Genomic DNA, 21,446 nt, shown 5'->3' on the forward strand with positions numbered 1-21,446 from the left:
AATATGGCAATCAGGGCTTCCTGATGTAAGGATGACCACAACTGGCACATCAGCCACAAGTAGACACAAAGACTTCTCTGGCTACAGCTTCCACTGCCCATGAAGATCCCCAGTTCATAAATCAGTGCTTTCAGGGGAAGCACGACTCCATCAAGATTGCCCACGTGGGCGATGTTTCCAGATAGTTCAGCTACTTTTGCAGAAACAGCAACTCTACTTGGTAGGTTTTATTCCCTCCCACCCCCCCCCCCCCATTCAGTCCCAGGATATAAGTAAATGAATTAGAAATAAATGTGACAGAGCTGTCTTCCTTAGTGGAGTAGTATGAAAGCAGGGGAAGTTTTCAGTAAGAATTTGGATGGAGCCCAAATATATCCATTATGGTGATTTGTTTCCTTAGGTGTTACGCTATTTATCTGAAGATGTTGCAAGCAGATACAGAAGTTAAAACCAAGCCACATGCTGGTTTAGCTGACTGTGTCTCTCCAGGAAGTCCTTGTTCAAGAATTCTGTGTTTTGGATGGAATTAGTTGCTGTCAAGCAGAAGAACTCAGAAATGTCATTGTTACTGAAGAATCTGTTAATGATAGAAGAATTTTCTGTTCCCATTTGTCTTTTTTTTTTTTTAAATCCCCTCTGAAAAGGCAGCTTGTGATGTAGCTGATTCAGCTTCAAGAGAATTAACATGTGCAGAAGCAATTCTGTGGAAAGGAATGTAGATATTTAAATATTTTATCCCTTTTGCCCTTTTTCTACTCTTTTCCTTTCTCCTCATTTTCTTGCCATCCTTTATTATCACTGGGCAGATCTGGGATGGGAAAGCAACACCACAAAGTTTGTATTTCCCTTCATGATGTCCTTGGCATCATTCACATGTTCTGCATTAGAGCTGGATTGAATTAATGTGACATATTTCTTGAATGTCCATCCATCCCCTCTTGCAGGCAGGGACAGGAGACAGAGGTTTCTCTCTCCCTCTCCCTCCCTCCCTCCCTCCCTCCCTCCCTCCCTCCCTCTCTCTCTCTCTCTCTCTCTCTCTCTCTCTCTCACACACACACACACACACACACACACACACACAATGTGCTATGAAATCATTTTCAATTCTAACAATAATATGGAAAATGTTTTTCATGATAGACTTTCTGGTCTTCCAATGACGTACCCATCAGCAGTATAACTGAATCCATCCAGTTGGTGCCTAAAAAAGAGGAGCAAGAAATGCAATGTTTTCATGCAGTAATCATCACAGAGAGATTTGCATGTAGCTGGCTGTGGCATCCCATTGGAAGAAAATACAAGAAACTATTGTCTTAGTTTCTTTCTCTGGCAAAACAAGTACTAGATAGATGAGGGATATTGAAACTATTCTCAGAGCATATAAGAATTCCTTGGAAACTAGTCTAGTTTACTTTTTGTAATATTATGGCTGTAGACCACTCAAAACACAATCTTATGGTACATCCAATACTTATAAGTTACTCTTGTTTATGACAGCATAATAGTTGAGCTCCATCCCTGTGGAAATTTCCTGGCTCCTTGCTTTCTGTTTTTTAAAGTATAGTAGTAAATTGGCTTACCAACTTGTTAATAAAGTTGGAAAAAGCAAAGTCATAATTGAAAAGTAGAAAATAATGCCATCTCAAATTCAGCAGTGGAGAAAGGACAGTTGATTTGTTACTCATAAAAAATGAGTGTGTTGTATCTTTACTCAAAATTAAGGGAAACTAAAATCTAGAAAAATAATGTAATTAGAAGTCTGACATTAAAAAACGCATTTGACAATCTTAAATAAAACTATATAATAATTATAATAATAATAGTAATAATAGTAATAATAATAATAAAGTTGGAAGGGACCTTGGAGGTCATCTAGTCCAACCCCCTGCTCAGGCAGGAAACCCTATACCATTTCAGAGAAATGGCTGTCCAGTCTCTTCTTAAAAAGTTCCAGTGTTGGCACATTCACCACTTTTGGAGGCAGGTTGTTCCACTGGTTAATTGTTCTAACTGTCAGGAAGTTTCTCCTTAGTTCTAGGTTGCTTCTCTCCTTGATTATTTTCCATCCATTGCTTCTTGTCCTGCCTTCAGGCACTTTGGAGAATAGCTTGACTCCCTCTTCTTTGTGGCAGCCCCTGAGATATTGGAAGACTGCTATCATGTTCCCCCTTGTTCTTCTCTTCGTTAAACTAGACATACCCAATTCCAGCAGCTGTTCCTTATATGCTTTAGCCTCCAGTCCCCTAATCATCTTTGTTGCTCTTTTCTGTACTCTTTCTAGAGTCTCAACATCTTTTTTACATCATGGTGACCAAAGCTGGATGCAGTATTCCAAGTGTGGCCTTACCAAGGCATCGAAGAGTGGTATTAATACTTCACGTGATCTTGATTCTATCCCTCTGTTAATGCAGTCGAGCACTGTGTTGGCCTTTTTGTTGATCCCAAACGATTAAAGCTGTAAAAACTTTTAATAGTGACATTTTAGGTCCAATATTAAAAATATTTACACTAATCTTATTCTGATTTTAAAGATGTAGTAGTTGCTTTCTAATGCTTTACCCCTTCATCTTTTATAATTCATCTTGCAAATCTGTTGTCTAAGGATACTCAGATTCAGTCCCCAAAATAATAGTATCCTGAAGATCTTGCCATAATAAAAAAAGTCTTGCAAACCTAGACTTCTATGCAGGATTGTTCAGGATTTCCTTGGCAATTGCCTTTACTATAGGCAGGAAAAGCTTCTGGATAGCAGACACTTTGAAAACTACTGAAACGTGTTTGACTAAGGCAGTCAAAAGGGATAAAAAGCTGTTCTTGAAAGCTCTTGTGAAGCACTTGGCAATTTGAACATGAGCTCATGGGGCAACAAAAGGTGTCTTAGGGAGAGTGGCTTAGAGCTGATTGTAGCATGTAAGGCTGGATGTGCAAATCTATCTTGTCACTTAGTTACATTTACTTAACAAAGAGTTGCATGGGGAATGAAACAATATCTTGGGTTTTAAACCTCTTGACTCAGTATATCTTTTGCATTGGTTTTCTTGTATAATTCTGCCTATTCCACAATGCTTTTTCTAGACTAGTGTTTCTCAATTTCAGCAGCTTTAAGATGTGTACACTTCAACTCCCAGAATTCCCTCAACACAATAGATGGCTTGGGAATTCTGGGAAATGAAGTACACACATAGCAAGAGCACTTAGACTTATATACCATTTCATAGTGCTTCACAGCCCTCTCTAAGTGGTTTACCAGAGTCAGCAAATTGCCCCCAATAAATTGCCCCTCACATTTTACTGACCTTGGAAAGATGAAAGACCAAGTCAACCTTGAGCCAGTCAAGATCGAACTACTGGCGGTCAGCAGAGTTAGCCTGCAATACTTCATTCTAACCACTGCACCACCACGGCTCTCTGCTGTACCACCATGGCCACATGTTAAAACCACTGCACCATCACGGCTCTCTGCTGTGCCGCCACGGCCACATGTTAAAGTTGCTGAGATTGAAGAACACTGCTCTAGACTACTTACAGATATTTTCAAGTCCCCTTACTGCCTGGCTTTCCATTGAGAATGACATAGTTGCAATCAAAATCAGAACAGCTTAAACTCGATTTGAGGCAGGTTCGGTAAAATCATGGTGAAATCATTGTCAGTACTGATATTGGCAGAGCTATTAAATCCATAGTATATACCAAGTTGATGGTTTAATGACCTTTTTTGGCAGTATAATTTTTCAGGTTTCTAGATGTAAAGCTCAAAATGACTGTAAATGTATATTTTGTGTACTACAACTACCAAATTGAAAGTGGGGTTGAGCTGAAAATGTTGACTCCCTGTTCCAGTGTTGTCACCATATCATTCTTTCTCTTGCTGTCCGAAGCCTAAATAATTAATTAAAACACATCTTGAAGGAAAAACCTGCATGGCCCTACATTAAAGAGGTTCAGATTTACCAGCTTTCTTTTAGTCTGCAGGAGAATATTTTTGCCCTGTCTCTTAGCCGAGACTCAGAGAAAACGGATGCATTCAGAAGCAGCCAGAAAAGAACCAACTTGCAGCCTCCATGAAGGAATTAATTAGCAGGCTGTGCTTTACTGATTCCAAATAAATCCTGACATACTGATTCAGGATTATTTGAAAAATAAACATTGTTTTCCTTCTACTTGTCTTCCAATCATGTCTGAATGCCAGGTTCTACTCTTTCTATTGCTGCTGGGTGCCCAGAACACTCATCAATGGCAAGGAACAGAAAACTTTGGATGCCAATTTAGACATCCTGTCAAAGACCTTGAGGTTGGAAAAGATATAGACGGGCTTCCTCTCAGCACTTCCAGATTCAATCCTTACAAAATCCGGGCTGGCATTCTGAATGTTTATTCGTAACCCTCTTCCAAGCTGGAGATCTTGGATTTAATTATGCAGCCATTGCTGTATACATGTGATAATGCTAAGTATGCTGATGCTCTTCAGCGCCTCTGCCCAGTTCAGGATGATCTTCTAAAATGCGCTCACGTGTAAATGTGGTTTCCTCGGGTCAGAATTAATAACTCTAAGTTAATTCTGATACAGGTTACATAGCAAATGTCAAGTAATAGATTATGACAGTTACCTAAATGTCATCTGGCAACATTCCTTGCCTTACAACTGGGAAGTGGGAAAGCTAAGTCTGCTTTTCTTTTCTTTTCTCCTTTCTTCTTTTCTTTTCTTTTTTTTAGTATTTTAAAATTCTTTAGCTCCAAATACTTGCCCAGATTCCAGACATTTTTTTCTAACTTCGGCATTTTAAAGAATGTATGATTGTTTTTGTGTATATTCATACAAACAATATAAAATGCAAGTCCCTTTTTAATGTACTTGAGTGTATCTGAGGAAATGGATCATCATGCAAGGCCTATATGTATAGAAGGGTTTCTGCAGCAAGCAAGTAAGCTTGGGGTTTAATTGCTCTGAATTATTTGAATGAAATAATAGCAGTGCTTGGCTGTGAAAGTTGAACCATAAGAAAGGCTGAGAGCAAAAGAATTGAGGCCTTTGAACTATGGTGCTGGAGAAGAGTCCTGCGAGTCCCCTGGACTGCAAGGTGATCAAACCGGTCAGTCCTAGAGGAGATCAACCCTGACTGCTCTTTAGAAGGCCAGATCCTGAAGTTGAAATTCAAGTACTTTGGCCATCTAATGAGAAGGAAGGACTCACTGGAGAAGAGCCTAATGCTGGGAAAGATTGAGGGCAATACAAGAAGGGGATGACAGATTGAGGTGGGTGGATGGAGTCATTGAAGCAGTAGACATGAGCTTAAATGGACTCCAGAAGATGATAGAGGACAGGAAGGCCTGGAGGAACGTTGTCCATGGGGTCGCGATGGGTCAGACACGACTTCACAACTAACAACAACAACAAATAGCAGTGCTATTTGAGGGATTGGCCTTCCCCACCAGGAAGGGGTTTTGTATTTTTATTTATTTATTTATTTATTTATTTATTTATGCCATACTGACATTTTTAAAATCCTTTTAGGAATTAGGGTGGAGAAATTGTCTTTTTTTCTTTTAAAAAATAGCAAATTTGTTTTTCTCTTTTGGGGCAGGTGGCTGTAAAGAACAACATTGATGTTTTTTACTTCAGCTGTCTTATTCCCCTCAATGTGCTTTTCGTAGAAGATGGCAAAATGGGTAAGTGGTGTATCTGTTTACTAATAAGCCCTGAAGGAATTAAAGTCTGCCCTTCTACAATAATTGGGCTAAGTGGAGGCAGGATATTTGGATCTGAAAAACTTTATTTTCACTCCTGCCCAATTTTGGCTAGGATGAGAGCAATCTCTTCTCCCAGGTCCCATCTTCAGATTATAATTCATGAAGACATGGAGGACTTTTTATATTATATACATTTACATGGCCGCTCAATTGACCTGTGACTCCTGATGGCTAGGAATCCATAAAAAACATAACAAATGTTAAAAATAAATTATTTATTTGTTTATTTGTATCCTGCCTTTATTATTTTTACAAATAAGATGGCAAATATATCCAACACACCCTCCTCCTCCTGTTGTCCCCACAACAACAACCCTGTGAGATGAGTTGGGCTGAGAAACGGTGACTGGTCCAGCTGGCTTTCATGTCTAAAGCGGGATTAGAACTCAATTTCATGCTTGGTGGTCTGGTGCCTTAATCACTAGACCAGTGGTTCTCAACCTTTTTAACGCCGCGACCCCCAACCGGTCGTAAGTCGAGGACTACTCAACTGATGCAGCACCGTTTGCAGAATGGGACTTTTGGTGGGCTCAGCAGGGCAGAGACAGCCTGGACAATTCCTATTGGCTTTTGAAAGCCAATAGAATTAGACTCTATTCAAGAGAATCTATTCTATTGGCTTTCAAAAGCCAATAGAATAAAAGGGAGTAGCACAGCTAAGGAAAAGGGGGGGGGGAAAATGGTGGACTGTGTTGTTTGGTGACCCCCTGTGAAATGGTCGTTCGACTCCAAATAGGGTCCCGACCCACAGGTTGGGAACCACTGCACTAGACCAAACAGGCTCTCAGTAAGCTAAAAAAAACAATGTGTCTCTGGATGAAAGCCAAATAACAATCACATACAGGAAGTCCTCAACTTAGCAATTGTTCAAAGTTGCTATAGATTTCTCCCCCCCCCCCCGCAAAGCTAATTACGACCCAGTTTCAAAATTATAGCTGCTGCAGCACAAGTACAACATTTGGGTAGATTCAGCCTATGACCGACCATATCACATCCCATCAGGTCCCCACAGGCCTTTTCCACTCTATACTCTCCTCCTGAAGCCCCCACCCCTGTCATCAATCACTCACTTTCCTTTTGTAGATCTCTGGAACTCCAGAGCTTGTGTTGGAGAAAGGAAGCAAACCACTTCATCCCGCAACATCCCTAGTTGCATGGTGCCATCTCACGAATTGTGGCCACTTCAAAAATGGCGCTCTGAAGGGATACTGAGGGGTGGAACAGTCTGTTCCCCTTCCCCATTGCAATCTCTGGAGATTTACAAAAGATATGCTGGAAGAGAGTGCTCTTGTTAATATTTGGGATGCTGCATAAATCTTCATTTAGCCCTAAAAGTGTGTGTATGTGTGTGGGGGGGGGGAGTCTCAAACAACTGTAGAAATATGGAAAACTCAGTTTTATAGTTTCTAATCCTGTAGAACGACAAGTTTTCCTCGCAACATGGAAAGACATCCCAAATGAAAATGAACTTCAGTTCCAAATTAAAGAATGTCATCTGAATGCTGGTAAGTTGAATTTTTTTTTTTTTTTTTGAAAAATATCTCTATAGCTTTGCCTAAAACTGCCAGTTTTGATTTGTGACTCATGATTTGGCATGAAAATAGCTGCTCTTTGGGTTTGGTGTAGCACTTCCTATGTCTCATGTTCAACACGACTTTTATGTCACATTGTGCCCCATGGATATGGATGGATTCCAGTGGGAGTTTAAGGAGTTTCCTAGTGATTGGGGGAATTGGGGGCAGTTCCTTTGGTTCTCTGGTTGACCACTGGCAACAATGGCTGATCCAAGCTCCTGACAAGATCATGCTCAACCAGACTCTTTTTGTTCTTCAATCATGGGTAGCTCCTCAAGAGGTGCAGCACTAGAAGTTATACCTAAAGAACAGGTAGAGAAAGGTGATTAAAAAAATGATACAAATTTAAGTTTGAACCTATATCATATCAGTAAGGGAGATGAGTATATTTCTTCTCCTTTAATTGCTTTATTGGGAGGCAGTCCAGCAGCCTATTTAGGATTGAAAACTTCCTGTTGGAGATAGTTGAGTAGGAAGATCTGCTGGGCTGTGTTTATTGTGTGCACAACACTTTCATAAAGTCCCTCAGATTTGTCAGAACCTTGAAGTCTAATGTAATGATTAGAATGTTATCTTGTGTCATTAACTGAGTTTCTTTTTGGCCTATGGATTCCAATTGGTAGATAGAGTTAATATAACTTTTGCCACCTGTGCTATGAGTCCATGTCTCTCCTGGTTGTTTAGGAGGCAGGGGAATGTGTCAAGATTACAGCCTTGAAAGAGGCTGTGCTTCTCCTATTCCTCAAGAGACCTTCCTTGTATTCAGCCATATTGGACAACTGTAAACCTGTCAGCCTTTCCTTGGAAAGTCAGCTGCAAAGGGCTCTAGAGAAAATGCATTATCTGAATCCTTTCAGGCCATGGTTAAATGACTTGTTGGAACCTGAATGGGGGAAAGCATCTTTTCCTACCCTATTATACTTCTCAGTGGCTTTCAGTATTATTGATTATGGTATCCTACTGGACCACTTGCTTAGGTTGAAGATGAAAGTAGTTTTGCAATGGCTCAATTGGTTCAGTTCAGTGGCCACACATCTGATGTGTCACAGAGTTCAGGTTTTCACCCCTATTATTTATGACCTGGGAGAGATCATACTTCTGTTCAGGATGCAGTAACATCAATGTGTAGAAATGTACATTAACTACCCCATGCTGGTTCAGTGATGCGGTGCTGGTCTTGTCTCGGTGTCAGGAGAATGAGAGGGTCTGGATGGGAAGTAATAAACTGAAGTTAAATATTAGCAAGATATTTGATCTATCATGATTCCTCTTGTCTCTCAAAAGGAAGACCACCCCTGGGAGACCAGATTTGAGACTTGGATAATATCCTAAGTTGGGGTAGAATGAGTAAGTGAAGGCAGTGGCCAGGAGGACCTTCACCTAGTTTCTTCATCAACTGCAATCTTATCTAGGCCATAATGATCTTACTACAGTAATACATGTCCTCATTGCTACCTGTCTAAACTGCAATGCATTCTAAAATAGTGAGAAACTGCAATTAGTGCAAAATGCATATGATCATAGACTGACACATTGTAGCTGTCAGAATGTATAACATCAGTGTTGCCTGTCCTACATTGTCTTTATGTAGGTTTTGATGTGCAATTCAAACTGATGATTTTGATCTATATCTCTTGGCATGTAGTTGCTTACTGGACCACGTGTTTCAACCAGAATTAGCTCACCTGATCTGAAGTTCCCAGAAAAGCTGTTAATTGTTCCCTACTTCCATGAAATGAGGGGAGCTGGGGACAGGAATGGCTGTTGTATTGTTGCAGCACCAGCCCCGTGGAATGATTTCTGTTCACACTGAGCCTCTGTGATCTATTCTCTACCACTAAGCCACTTTGGGTTTGAGTGGGGGGGGGGGAGGCAGAGAAAGGCATGCAGTGGAGACACAACTTGTGAGAGGATAAGATAAGGGTTCAGGGATGTCAATACCACACTGATTCTTGGTGCCTACAAGCTTTCTGTCTTATCTGACTTCTTGTGTATATTTTAATTCTAAGAAGTGCAAAATTGGGATGTTTGAAAGTAAGGCACTAACCTCCCACATCATCTCTATTTCCAAGTTTATTTTTGCTTTCTAAAACAGTTTCTGCAACCAGTGAGCTCCAAATAGTTTCTCAGAAAATAAAAATAGCACAGCACTTTATTTGTCCACCTGATTAGACAAAAGGAGAAAGATAAGCAGAATGAGCAATATCTTCTAGAAATGGACGGTTTTATGGGGTGGCAATTGCTAGTTTCATAAATTAGGCTTTGCAACCAGTTATGTCCCTGTAGTGAAAATTTTGTGAATGAGATACCCCTCCCAGAAATCATTTTGCTAGAGCTCCCCCAACATATTTTCAAAGCGTCAAATGTGCTTGACCAGCCCCAAAAGCCACTAACATGAAGCACATATTAATAAAGGAACAATGTTATTTTATCTATCAGAGTTTTGTGTAACAAAATGTAATTAAATTATGTTCTGTTGCTGACAGGAATGTTTGCCAGCCATTCAGTGTAGTCTGGGGCAATGAGTGGGTTTGGCCCTCATAAAGCACAACATATGTTTTATGTGGAAATAGGTGGTATTGTCAAGACGTTTTTAATCTTTAAAATAATCATACATCTGTAGCCATTTGGTGCTGGTGATAGCTAACAGGTGAGAGTATGTCCCATACTGAGTAGGTTTTGATTTTTATTTTTTCTTCCTGGGTTTTTGTGCAATGTTTTGGTGGGTTCTTTTAATTATAAAAAGTCTTTTTTAATAGTAGTTTTCAACTATTTTTGCTTTAAAATGACACCAATGGAAAGGGGGAAGGATATTAGGGGATTCAGAATCTGTACGCATCCAAGCAGCCTCCTGTTGCCCACCTCTTCATTACAAGTTCCTTTTCTTAGGAAATCATCAGCTGAACTTCTGTAGATTTTCTTGCCAATCTCATTGCTCCCAACAGAGACACATCAAGCTGGCAATATTGCTGTCTCTGTCTTTTTTGTGCAATCTTGGCAGCCCAATCTTCAGACACCAGCAAGTGGGGGAGCAGGAGGAAAAGGCAGCCCAGAAAACCTCTCTAATTGCTGTGAGAGCAAAACATCAGCTCAGGAGATGGGGGAAGTCAATCTAATGAAATAAAATCTTGTTTATTACACATGACCCATTTTTCATGCTCTTCACAAATTGAGTGAGACTGGCAGATTCCCACACATGCTGTCACTTCCCCAATGATAGCTCACTTTTGAAAAGCTTTGCTTCCCACCACCTTTTTTGTTATGGGAGAGAAAGCTCATTATCTGGGAATGTGGCTATGTACAGCCTTTGAAACACTGGAAAGTTTTCAATCACAGGATCCACAGTTGCTCTGCAACAAGATTGGAATGACCAAAGCTTATTTAGTTAAATAAAGATTCAGATGAGGAACTGTGCAAATGCAGATTCTAGATCAGGGTTTTTCAAATGTGGCAACTTTCAAGATATGTGGACTTCAACTCTCAGAATTCCCCAGCCAGCTAGGAATATACAATCTATTTGTGTATCATTTTTGTTTTTTTAACTAACTTCTCAAGTTTTTCCCCACATAAAAATGTATTGAATATGTTCCTTGCATTGATCTTTGTATCTGATTGTATGACTTCAAGGTAAAATCTTGCCCACTTATTCAATTGACTAATTTTTGAAGTTTAATCCATGTATTTGACATCAGTAATTCATGGTCTATTGCACAGCCTGCATCTGAAAAATCCTGACAGACTGAATTACTACATTTATTCATCTTCTGTTTCCTATTATGTAGTCAGTTTGATTCCAAAGTTATGCATTCAGTGGTGCTCGAGTATAGAATTTCAATTCATGTTGTTTGAAGATGTTGACAATAAATTATGCCCTACTTATCGTCCTCATGATTGTTTCTGTGAACTCAAAATTCATAGAATGGCTCCTCCATTTCTATAATATAGGCATTCCCATCTCCTGTTAATTCCCCTGTATTTTCCACCATTGGATTTATAATAAGATCATATGTGTGTGTGTATCTTAACCTTAGAACATAACAAAATAACAGTTATTTGAAACTTCGTCAATTTCAAGTTTTCCATGATTCATATGCCTCACGACCCCTGTTCCAACTGTTTATATTCTTGTAAAACAAAAATCTTCTCTTCAAACACTGGTATGATCATAACCAGAGTCTGGCCACATTTATTTGTGTGTGAATGTTTAAGAATTTTGATTATAATGGTAAACTCTAATGCAAACTAAACTTAAGGAAAAGAGAATAGAAAGAAGGACTAAAAAGCACAAGGTAAAAGAGAGAAGGAGAAAAGTAGAAGCATAATTTAAAAAAGAAAATAAATATATAAACAGGTGAATTCCAACCTTCACAACAAGTATAAACAAATTTGGTGACTCTTCACCCCCCTCTAAGGTTACAACCATTTATCTCTTTGTCCCATTTCCCATCTGTAGTCTTCAAACAAATCCATAAAACATGTTTTCAGTCCTGGTACCAGCAGAAAGTCCTTAAAGGGTTACCAGAGGTAATATTATACAGTGAATATAAAAAGTGTACACACCCCTGTTAAAATGCCAGGCTTTTGAGATGTAAAAAAAATCAGACCGAGATAAATCACCTCAGAATTTTTTCACCTTTAATATAACATATAAGCTGTACAACTCAACATTTTATTTAGCATGTTGCTGTTTAATTCAGATTTTTAAATTCTTATGATTAATGTTTTCTTTCATTCAGAATTGGCAGACTCATTCATCTTTCAGAGTTGTTGTTCAAAGATCTCTAATAGTTTAGAAGTAGTTAAAGAACAGTTTCCAAGTGATTAAAAAATGAGGTTTGCAAACTTAGTGTCCTTCAGCGAGCAATATGTCTACTCCCATTGCCTCCAGATGTTCAAACCCACAGAAAACCATTGTCCTGCTATCTCCTCTTGAGGAAGAGCCATCTGGAGTGCATGGGTGCAATCTCCCATCATCATCTTATCCAGGGCCAGTGTACTCACTGGTTCCTTGGTCTTTGCCACAGTTGTCAGTTCTGCTTTTGCAGAGCCATCTTCAGTTCACCATTCCTCTCCTGGAAGTCCTATTTATTTCATTTTAAATGCATGGTGAAAACAATTTAAAAGGGAAGCATAATATCACACATTAAAGCATACAATTGTAAACATAAAATTCAAAACAAAATTGCAGTATTAATACACCTGGGCTTCATTATTTTACAGATCTACTTTTTTTCTCTCGTAACTAGAGGAATGCCTTTCAATATAGGATGCTCATTATTTGGTATTGTACCTACACATGTTTAATTGTTGCAACCATGTCCGTGCATTTTCTTAATTCCTTATACTCATACCTGCAGAGCACATCTGCCCTCAACCTCTGCTGTAAATTACTCTTAAGGTCAGCCCTCCCCTTTGGCTTTTGCTGGCAAGGATGACTTTACCTGGAACTTATATTCCAATTTACATCAGTCTCTTGCATCAAGAGTCACTGAAGCTACTAAATCTGCCTGTAGCATTAAGGTAGTAATCCCCTGGCAGGAAATAAATCTATAGTACAGAGATTATGCATTAATGTGGGTGGTATTTTATATCTGGTGTGATAATACTGTATCTATCCAACTATTGAACTAAACATTCCTTCTTTCCTTAGCATTGATCATACTCATTATGCAATATTGCCAGAAATTGGCCTGCCCTATTTGACAGAGTGCTATGTTGTTGTTAATTGCGAAGTCGTGTCCGACCCATCGCGACCCGATAGACAACGTTCCTCCAGGTCTTCTACCATCTTCTGGAGTCCATTTAAGTTCACACCTACTGCTTCAGTGACTCCATCCAGCCATCTCATTCTCTGTCGTCCCCTTCTTCTATTGCCCTCAATCTTTCCCAGCATTAGGCCCTTCTCCAGTGAGTCCTTCCTTCTCATTAGGTGGCCAAAGTATTTGAGTTTCAACTTCAGGATCTGGCCTTCTAAAGAGCAGTCGGGGTTGATCTCTTCTAGGACTGACCGGTTTGAACGCCTTGCAGTCCAAGGGACTCGCAGGAGTCTTCTCCAGCACCATAGTTCAAAGGCCTCAATTCTTTGGCGCTCAGCCTTTCTTATGGTCCAACTTTCACAGCCATACATTGCAACTGGGAAAACCATGGCCTGGACTATACGCACTTTTGTTGGCAGGGTGATGTCTCTGCTTTTTAGTATGCTGTCTAGATTTGCCATAGCTTTCCTCCCCAGGAGCAAGCGTCTTTTAATTTCTTGGCTGCAGTCCCCATCTGAGGTGATCTTTGAGCCCAGAAAAATAAAATCTGTCACTACCTCCATTTCTTCCCCATCTATTTGCCAGGAATTGAGAGGGCCGGATGCCATGATTTTGGTTTTCTTAATGTTGAGTTTCAAGCCAACTTTTGCACTCTCCTTCTTCACCCGCATCAAGAGGCTCTTTAGTTCCTCTTCACTTTCTGCCATTAGAGTGGTATCATCTGCATATCTTAGGTTGTTGATATTTCTCCCGGCAATCTTAATTCCAACTTTTGATTCATCTAGCCCTGCCTTTCTCATGATGTGCTCTGCATATAAGTTAAATAGGCAGGGCGACAGTATACAGCCTTGCCGGACTCCTTTTCCAATTTTGAACCAATCAGTGGTTCCGTGTCCAGTTCTCACTGTTGCTTCTTGACCCGCATATAGGTTTCTCAAGAGACAAATGAGATGGTCTGGTACTCCCATCTCTTTAAGAACTTGCCACAATTTGTTGTGATCCACACAATCAAAGGCTTTTGCATAGTCAATGAAGCAGAAGTAGATGTTTTTCTGGAACTCCCTAGCTTTCTCCATGATCCAGCGTATATTGGCAATTTGATCTCTAGTTCCTCTGCCTCTTCGAAATCCTGCCTGTACTTCTGGTAGTTCTCGATCCACATACTGCTGGAGTCTAGCTTGTAGGATTTTAAGCATAACTTTACTAGCATGTGAAATGAGTGCAATGGTGCGATAGTTTGAACATTCTTTGGCATTGCCTTTCTTTGGAATTGGAATGTAAACTGACCTTTTCCAATCCTGTGGCCACTGTTGAGTTTTCCAAATTTGCTGGCAAATTGAGTGTAGCACTTTTACTGCATCGTCTTTTAAGATTTTGAATAGCTCAGCTGGAATACTGTCACCTCCACTAGCTTTGTTGTTGCTCAGATTTTCTAAGGCCCATTTCACTTCACATTCTAGGATGTCTGGTTCGAGGTCAGTGACCATCTCATTGTGGTTATCTGGGATGTTAAGCTCATTCTTGTATAGTTCTTCTGTGTAGTTTTGCCATCTCTTCTTAATCTCTTCTGCCTCTGTTAGGTCTCTGCCATTTTGGTCCTTTATCATGCCTATCTTTGCATGAAACGTTCCCTTCATATCTCCAATTTTCTTGAAGAGATCTCTGGTCCTCCCTATTCTGTTGTTTTCTTCTATTTCTTTGCACTGTTCATTTAAGAAGGCATTCTTATCTCTTCTAGCTACTCTCTGGAATTCTGCATTCAATTGGGTGTATCTTTCTCTTTCTCCCTTGCCTTTCGCTTCCCTTCTTCCTCAGCTACTTGCAAAGCTTCCTCAGACAGCCATTTTGCTTTCTTGCATTTCTTTTTCTTTGGGATGGTTTTAGTTGCTACCTCTTGTACAATGTTGCGAACTTCCATCCATAGTTCTTCAGGCACTCTGTCTATCAGATCTAGTTCCTTAAATCTATTTGTCACCTCTACTGTATATTCATCAGGAATATGATTTAGTTCATACCTGAGTGGCCTAGTGCTTTTCCCTACTTTTTTCAATTTAAGCCTAAATTTTGCAACGAGAAGCTCATGATCTGAGCCACAGTCAGCTCCTGGTCTTGCTTTTACTGACTGTATAGAGCTTCTCCATCTTTGGCTGCAGAGCACATAGTCAATCTGATTTCTATGTTGACCGTCTGGTGATGTCCATGTGTAGAGCCGTCTCTTGGGTTGTTGGAAAAGAGTGTTTGTTATGACCATCGTATTCTCTTGACAAAATTCTATTAGCCTGTGCCCTGCTTCATTTTGTACTCCAAGGCCAAACTTGCCTGTTATTCCGGTTATCTTTTGGCTTCCTACCTTAGCATTCCAATCCCCCACAATGATAAGGACATCATCTTTGGGTGTTAATTCTATAAGGTGCTGTAGGGCTTCATAAAACTGGTCAATTTCATCCTCTTCAGTACCAGTGGTTGGAGCATAGATTTGGACTATTGTGATATTGAAGTGCTATAGGCTGCTGTAATCTAAAATTTAGAATTGGGAAACCAATATTAGGAAGATGAGGAAAAGAGATGAAAAATATTAGTTCAGTTGATGATTCAGTTAGCTGAGCTTATTTTCAGCAGAAGACAAGTATTTAATTAGCAACAATACTAATTTTATCCATAGGGCTCAGTAGCTATGTTTAGTTACTACATGCTGCGTTTTCACAGAATGTCTACTATAGCCTCAATTCAGTTGTGTAATCTTTTATAATTAAAAATATTTTTATAGTAAGAAAAATCAATTTTATATAGTTATATACATATGGAAAGCTTTTCAGGATGGCAGAAAGTTTGACTTGGGCTCAATATGTCTCCAAATCAAAGTAAGTCTATGCACTGATGTTTGCTTCAGTTACGACGGAATCTAGTTTCTGTGGAATAAGATTCCATTTGTTTCTTAGTTTACTATTGTAGTGTTGCCTATTTCCAACAGCCATTGCCCCCCTTCCCCTCCCGCTCCCCTTTCACAACACACATCACCAACGCTTTCCTTGCCCCCTTTTCAAAATGTTCCAATTCCCAATTATCACTACAAAAGAAAAGCAGGCATGCCGTTTCTAAAGTAGGTGGTTCACACAGTCACAGGCTTGTGTCCGACTAAGCCAAGGCACATTCTTGATGTTAAATGCCTTGTGTGCTTGGGGCTTGCCTTGTCTCCTAATCTGCTACCACCCCCATCCTTAGTTGCAAGGTCACCCTCCTGCAGTGACTAAGTTCAGAGTGTTAGAAAGGCATAAATGTAGCAATTAAGTCACTGATCACAAAACCAGTGCCTTTCGAATGATAGCAAGGTGGGGGGGGGGGTGTTCCCTTGCACATGTCAAAATAATTCTGCTGAGTAGGAATTAGGGTAGTCAAGGCTCTGTTTAAGTGCTATCATAATGAGAGCTGCAAGGGGGATGGGATGGGTTTAGAGAAAGCTTTGTTATGGCTGTTTTTATAATGTTGTGTGGAAGGGGCTGAAAAAGATTGGCAGCACACCTTGTGAGTGGGACAAACAGAAATATCTGCAATGTACCTAGGCCTCCAGATATAATGTCCTAAACCAGTGGTGGCGAACCTATGGCACGGGTGCCAGAGATGGCACTCGGAGCCCTCTCTATGGGCACACGTGCCGTTGCCCCAGCCTTGCCTCCGCCCGTGACCCCCTCCTCTCCAGCAGCCCCCCTGAAGAAGAATCACCCCTGAGCATGGCCCACGCGGAGCAGCACAGCCAAGTTCATGGCAGCCAGGCAGCGTAGACAAGACTCTGCCCTCACACTCCATTGTGCACAGTTGATGCTGTAGGGCTCGGGCAGAGGCGTGACCGCCATAGCGCTGCTGGGCTATCTGGGCGATCTGCGGCAGGCCCTGGAGGTGGTGAGTGGCCCTGCGGGCAGGCGGGGCGGAGGATGGGGGGGCAGAGCAGGGACGGGGCAGGGGGTGGAGCAGGGGCAGGGGCAGGTTTGGGGCACTCGGTCTCTAAAAGATTCGCCATCACTGTCCTAAACTATATATGATTAATGCCTGTCAGGCCCCAAGAACCAAGAAAGACATGTAGAATTACTGTATTTTTGAACAGTTTCCTTTATTGTTCCTTATCATTAGACAGAATTTTTGCCATAGTTAAGGCAACTAACGACTTGCATCACTAAAGATATACCCTGAGAATTGCTAGGGAGGAGTCATCTTAACTCTCTTTCAACCAGCCAAACTATCTGAAGTTAGCTGTCTCTTTGTCCTCCCTCATGGGAATCCAGACTACATTCCACCACAAAGCCAGTTTGAAATAATGGATAGGCTTGTTAAAATTTAATTACGGTACCAATTCATGTTCAGTGATCAAATTTAAGGGAAATTTTGGGCCCTCTCATACTATCTCTTCCCCAATGCTCTTTCGTGGTCTTGCCAAGGTTGGACATCCCTGGTATAATTTATTACCTATAGCAGAACAATGGTTTTAAAAGATGTAAAATGAATTGTCCCAATTAGTCAGCCTAGGTTAGATCCATCTAGCCAAGTCTTTTGCTCTAACAGCAATTTACTTAAGTTCAGTATAATCCCCTGAAATGTATGCTCAATATACTCAACACAAGATAAATTTCTGTCTTCAGGCATCAATCCAGATGCTTAACACTTCTTGAAAAAGAAAATGTTTTGGAGTGTGTTATTTCTGGAGGGACTGCCACTGTCAGGGTAAACTTTTGACTGCAGGTTTGTTTCCTCCTCCAACAGATAATCATAAAGGGAAACTCTGATGGAATCCAAAGTATTTTTAAGAGTTGTCTTGGGATAAACCAACAGCAAATGGGGAGGGGTGTTCCTTTCAAGTTCTGTGCCTCTCCAGGAACCTTTGCCAAATAATCTGTCCTATTTGGTGCTAAGGTTCTGCTGCAATTCTGCATAGGGGCCCATTTATAAAGGCAAGCCCGTCACATGTCCATGCCGATCTACCTCACGTGTCAGGCACTGCCAGGCAATGTTGCCTAGCAACCTGGCTCATTCCCTGAGAAGCTCTCATCAGCCTTGGCATGGGAGGACTGGGAAAGGGAGGAAAGGCTGGCTGACTGGCATTCTTTGAAGGAAAGTGAATGATCCTGTTCCCCAAAGGAGATCCTTACCAGTTTTTTTTTAAAAGAATCAAACTAATTACTGTATTAAATGCACAGTGTGGGGATAAGGAGGATACATCCCCTGCCCCAAAGAACTTACAATTATTCTTAGGTCAATGTGCAGCCCACTTGGCTGGCTTCAGTCATGGTTCTCCTGTTAAAAAGATTTACTGTCCTCTCCCCCCACATCTGTATCAATTGTTCTACAAAATCCAGCTCATTAACTCTCCTTCTGAAATCTTGCAGGCTTCTTAACTAGAGCCACTTCTAATCTCCATGTCATTTTAATATTAATTGCCACAAAATGGTACTTATGCTCAAATTATCAAAAACTCTCTTGGACAGCCCTCCAGTATATCCTCCTCTGAAACAGCAGGTTTGATCATTGCAGAGGTAGTATTTTGCTGGAAATTCCTGAGTCCGAAAAAAAAAAGTCTGAAAATAAATGTAAAAGTTGAAGATGTTTTATATCTGTTTGTGTGTATATTAAAGTCTCTGAATCTATTTATTTGTAATTCGGTATTCCTCATCCCCTCATACGGGATTGCTTTTCCTGAACTTTTCACCTAGTTTCCAGGGACAGTCAGCAGGATGCATGGACATTTGGATTCTGAATCAAAATTTGTATTTGGGCTCCAAGTTGTTTGTGAGCGTGGGAATTAACCCAAGTGTATTGGACTGTTTTGAAATCCTTCAGAATGCAAACCAGATCTTAGTTTATAAAATATGTGATTGCAAGTTTGGAGAATTAATTTTTGCAAGGACAGTAGGCAAGTGATTACAAGTTTTTTATTTATTTATTTATTTGGGTGTCTCCAAGTCAGCTTTTTGACTTTCTGGGCTGTCCTTGCAGTTTTCTTGGCAAGATTTCAGAAGTGGTTTGCCTTTGCCTTTTTCCTAGAGCTGAGAGAGTGACTGGCCCAAGGTCACCCAGATGACTTTGAGCCTCAGGAAACTAGAACTCTCTCGATCTCCCAGGGTCTAGCTTGCTGCCTTAACTGTACATAAGCTCTGCACTGCCAAGAATCCTGTCTGAAGTAAGATAATGCACACACCCCAAAATTATAGAATATAATAGGCTTTTTTTGCCCCAGGATTCTCAAGGGGAAGTCATGTTTTCAAATCTCCATGGTGTTGAGCAGCTGTTAATTCTGCATGGAAAGGGGATGACTGTTCTGTACAGTGAATTTCTTGAGAAGAAAGTTGGGATAGAGACATAGGACACAATCCCTGGAAAAGATGAGTTGCCTGGGTGTCTCAGTTTCCACAGCAACCAAGAAAAAGAAAAACAAGCCCATTGAATTGTGAATGCAATTAAAGAGATCAAATGTTTATGTTTCCATATGTGTGAGGGGAAGGGGGGTGAGTCATGACCCCTTAACCAACCATTCTAGGATCTCAAATGGATCCAGCACTAATCTGATCCACTTGAAAGCTTCTTCTGAATTTTACATTAGGAGAATACATAAAATGAAAGCGTTTGTTAAAAAGCATCTGTTGGCTTATGGATATATTTGCTGCATTTCCCAGCTTTGTTCTACATTAATGATACAGCATTTGGCGAGGGTACTGTGCAGCATGGAATCTTCTGGCAATTAAGAAAGAGGTATGAATGGAAAGGAAGCCCTGGAAAGTGAGGATGACAACTCCGGAAGGTCTTGACTTTAAGCTCCTCATAAGCAGGGACTTGTCTCTCTCCTCCACTTGTCTTTTTTAGTTACAGGTTCAAAAGCAGTACAGTACAAGTTAGGAGGAGGTAGGAAGACAAACCAGAGACTCACTTACTCAGTACCCTATTCCCACAGAGGCTTTCAGATAGCAGGCACTGGCAACCTTCTCTTCACTGCTTTTGGCCCCTAACAGCTGATAAATATGCAATGGCTGAATTAGTCTACCTGGATCCATGAATGTATACAGAGAGAAAAGGAATAAATATTAAAATGGTCGCTCATTTTTTGCTCTAAATCTGAGAGAGTCTCCTCAGAACTGTTGGTTTATAGCTTTGTAACCTGAGTTACAATCTTCTTAGGAGATTGTCCCAGCCCCAAATCCCCACCATCGCCACCACCTTGCATGGCACTGTTCAGTTCATCTATCAGGCAGAGGGAAACAGAGGGTCAGAAACAGAATGGAAGCAAATTGTCAGGTGGGTTCTTACTCTTAATGTTGAATTGTGGGCCAGGAGAATTGCTTGCTGTGCCAGCTTTCTCTTCTTGCCAATAGGGATAGCATTTTGTACTATTTTCTAGACTGTCTCCTGGTATGATCTCAGACAGGTGACATGCTTGGAAGGTTTCCAAAATCTAATGTGGCTTTCTTCCTTCTGTTAGATACGGTTTCCAGTAAGCTCCAGAACAACAATATATATACCATAGCCAAGAGAAATGTGGAAGGCCAGGACATGCTGTACCAGTCCCTGAAGCTTACCAATGGCATCTGGATACTGGCCGAACTACGCATTCAACCTGGCAATCCCAACTATACGGTAAGATCCTGCTGCTCAGGTAAAAATGTGCTGGACCTTAGGATCTCGCCTTTCTTCTTTCTGTCTTAACTTGCTATTTCCTTGGGGAAACTGTTACTGAGCTGGTGCTCACAGCTTAAAAAAAAATACAAGTAGTCCTCAATTTACGACCACAATTGAGCCCAAAATTTCAGTTGCTAAGTGAAACATTTGTTAAGTGAGTTTTGTCCCATTTTACAGTTTTTCTTGTCACAGTTGTTTAGGTCAGTGGTTCTCAACCTTTTTAATGCTGCGACCTCCAACCGGTCGTAAGTCGAGGACTACTCAACCGGTCGTAAGTCAAGGACTACTCAACTGGTGCAGCACCGTTTGCAGAATGGGACTTTTGGCGGGCTCAGCAGGGCAGAGACAGCTTGGACAATTCCTATTGGCTTTCAAGAGAGTCTATTCTATTGGCTTTCAAAAGCCAATAGAATAAAAGGGAGTAGCACAGCTAAGGAAAAGGGGGAAAAAATGGCGGACTGCGTTGTTTGGCGACCCCTGTGAAATGGTCGTTCGACCCCAAATGGGGTCCCGACCCACAGGTTGAGAACCACTGATTTAGGTGAATCACTGGAGTTGTTAAGTTAGTAACACAGTTCTTAAATGAATCTGGCTTCCCCATTGACTTTGGTTGTCAGAAAGTCACAAAAGGTGGGTACACGACTCTGGGACACTGCAACTGTCATAAATACGAGCCAGTTGCCAAGTGGCTGAACCTTGATCATGTAACCAT

At 40.8% G+C, this 21,446-nt stretch overlaps 1 protein-coding gene across 3 annotated transcripts in view; it reads left to right on the forward strand.

Moving 5' to 3' along the window:
• AP2B1 (adaptor related protein complex 2 subunit beta 1) overlaps positions 1-21,446 on the forward strand; it is a 77,186-nt gene that overhangs the window by 50,443 nt on the left and 5,297 nt on the right. For all 3 annotated transcript variants that reach the window (XM_039334609.1, XM_039334608.1, XM_039334610.1), the window contains 3 exons: positions 5,583-5,667; positions 7,167-7,253; positions 20,538-20,692. In XM_039334609.1, coding sequence (XP_039190543.1) covers positions 5,583-5,667; positions 7,167-7,253; positions 20,538-20,692 — 327 coding nt within the window. The remainder of the gene's footprint in view (positions 1-5,582; positions 5,668-7,166; positions 7,254-20,537; positions 20,693-21,446) is intronic.

This window comes from Crotalus tigris, unplaced genomic scaffold (assembly GCF_016545835.1).
Source record: "Crotalus tigris isolate CLP2741 ecotype Arizona unplaced genomic scaffold, ASM1654583v1 scf7180000017632.1879674, whole genome shotgun sequence".
NCBI lineage: Eukaryota > Metazoa > Chordata > Lepidosauria > Squamata > Viperidae > Crotalus > Crotalus tigris.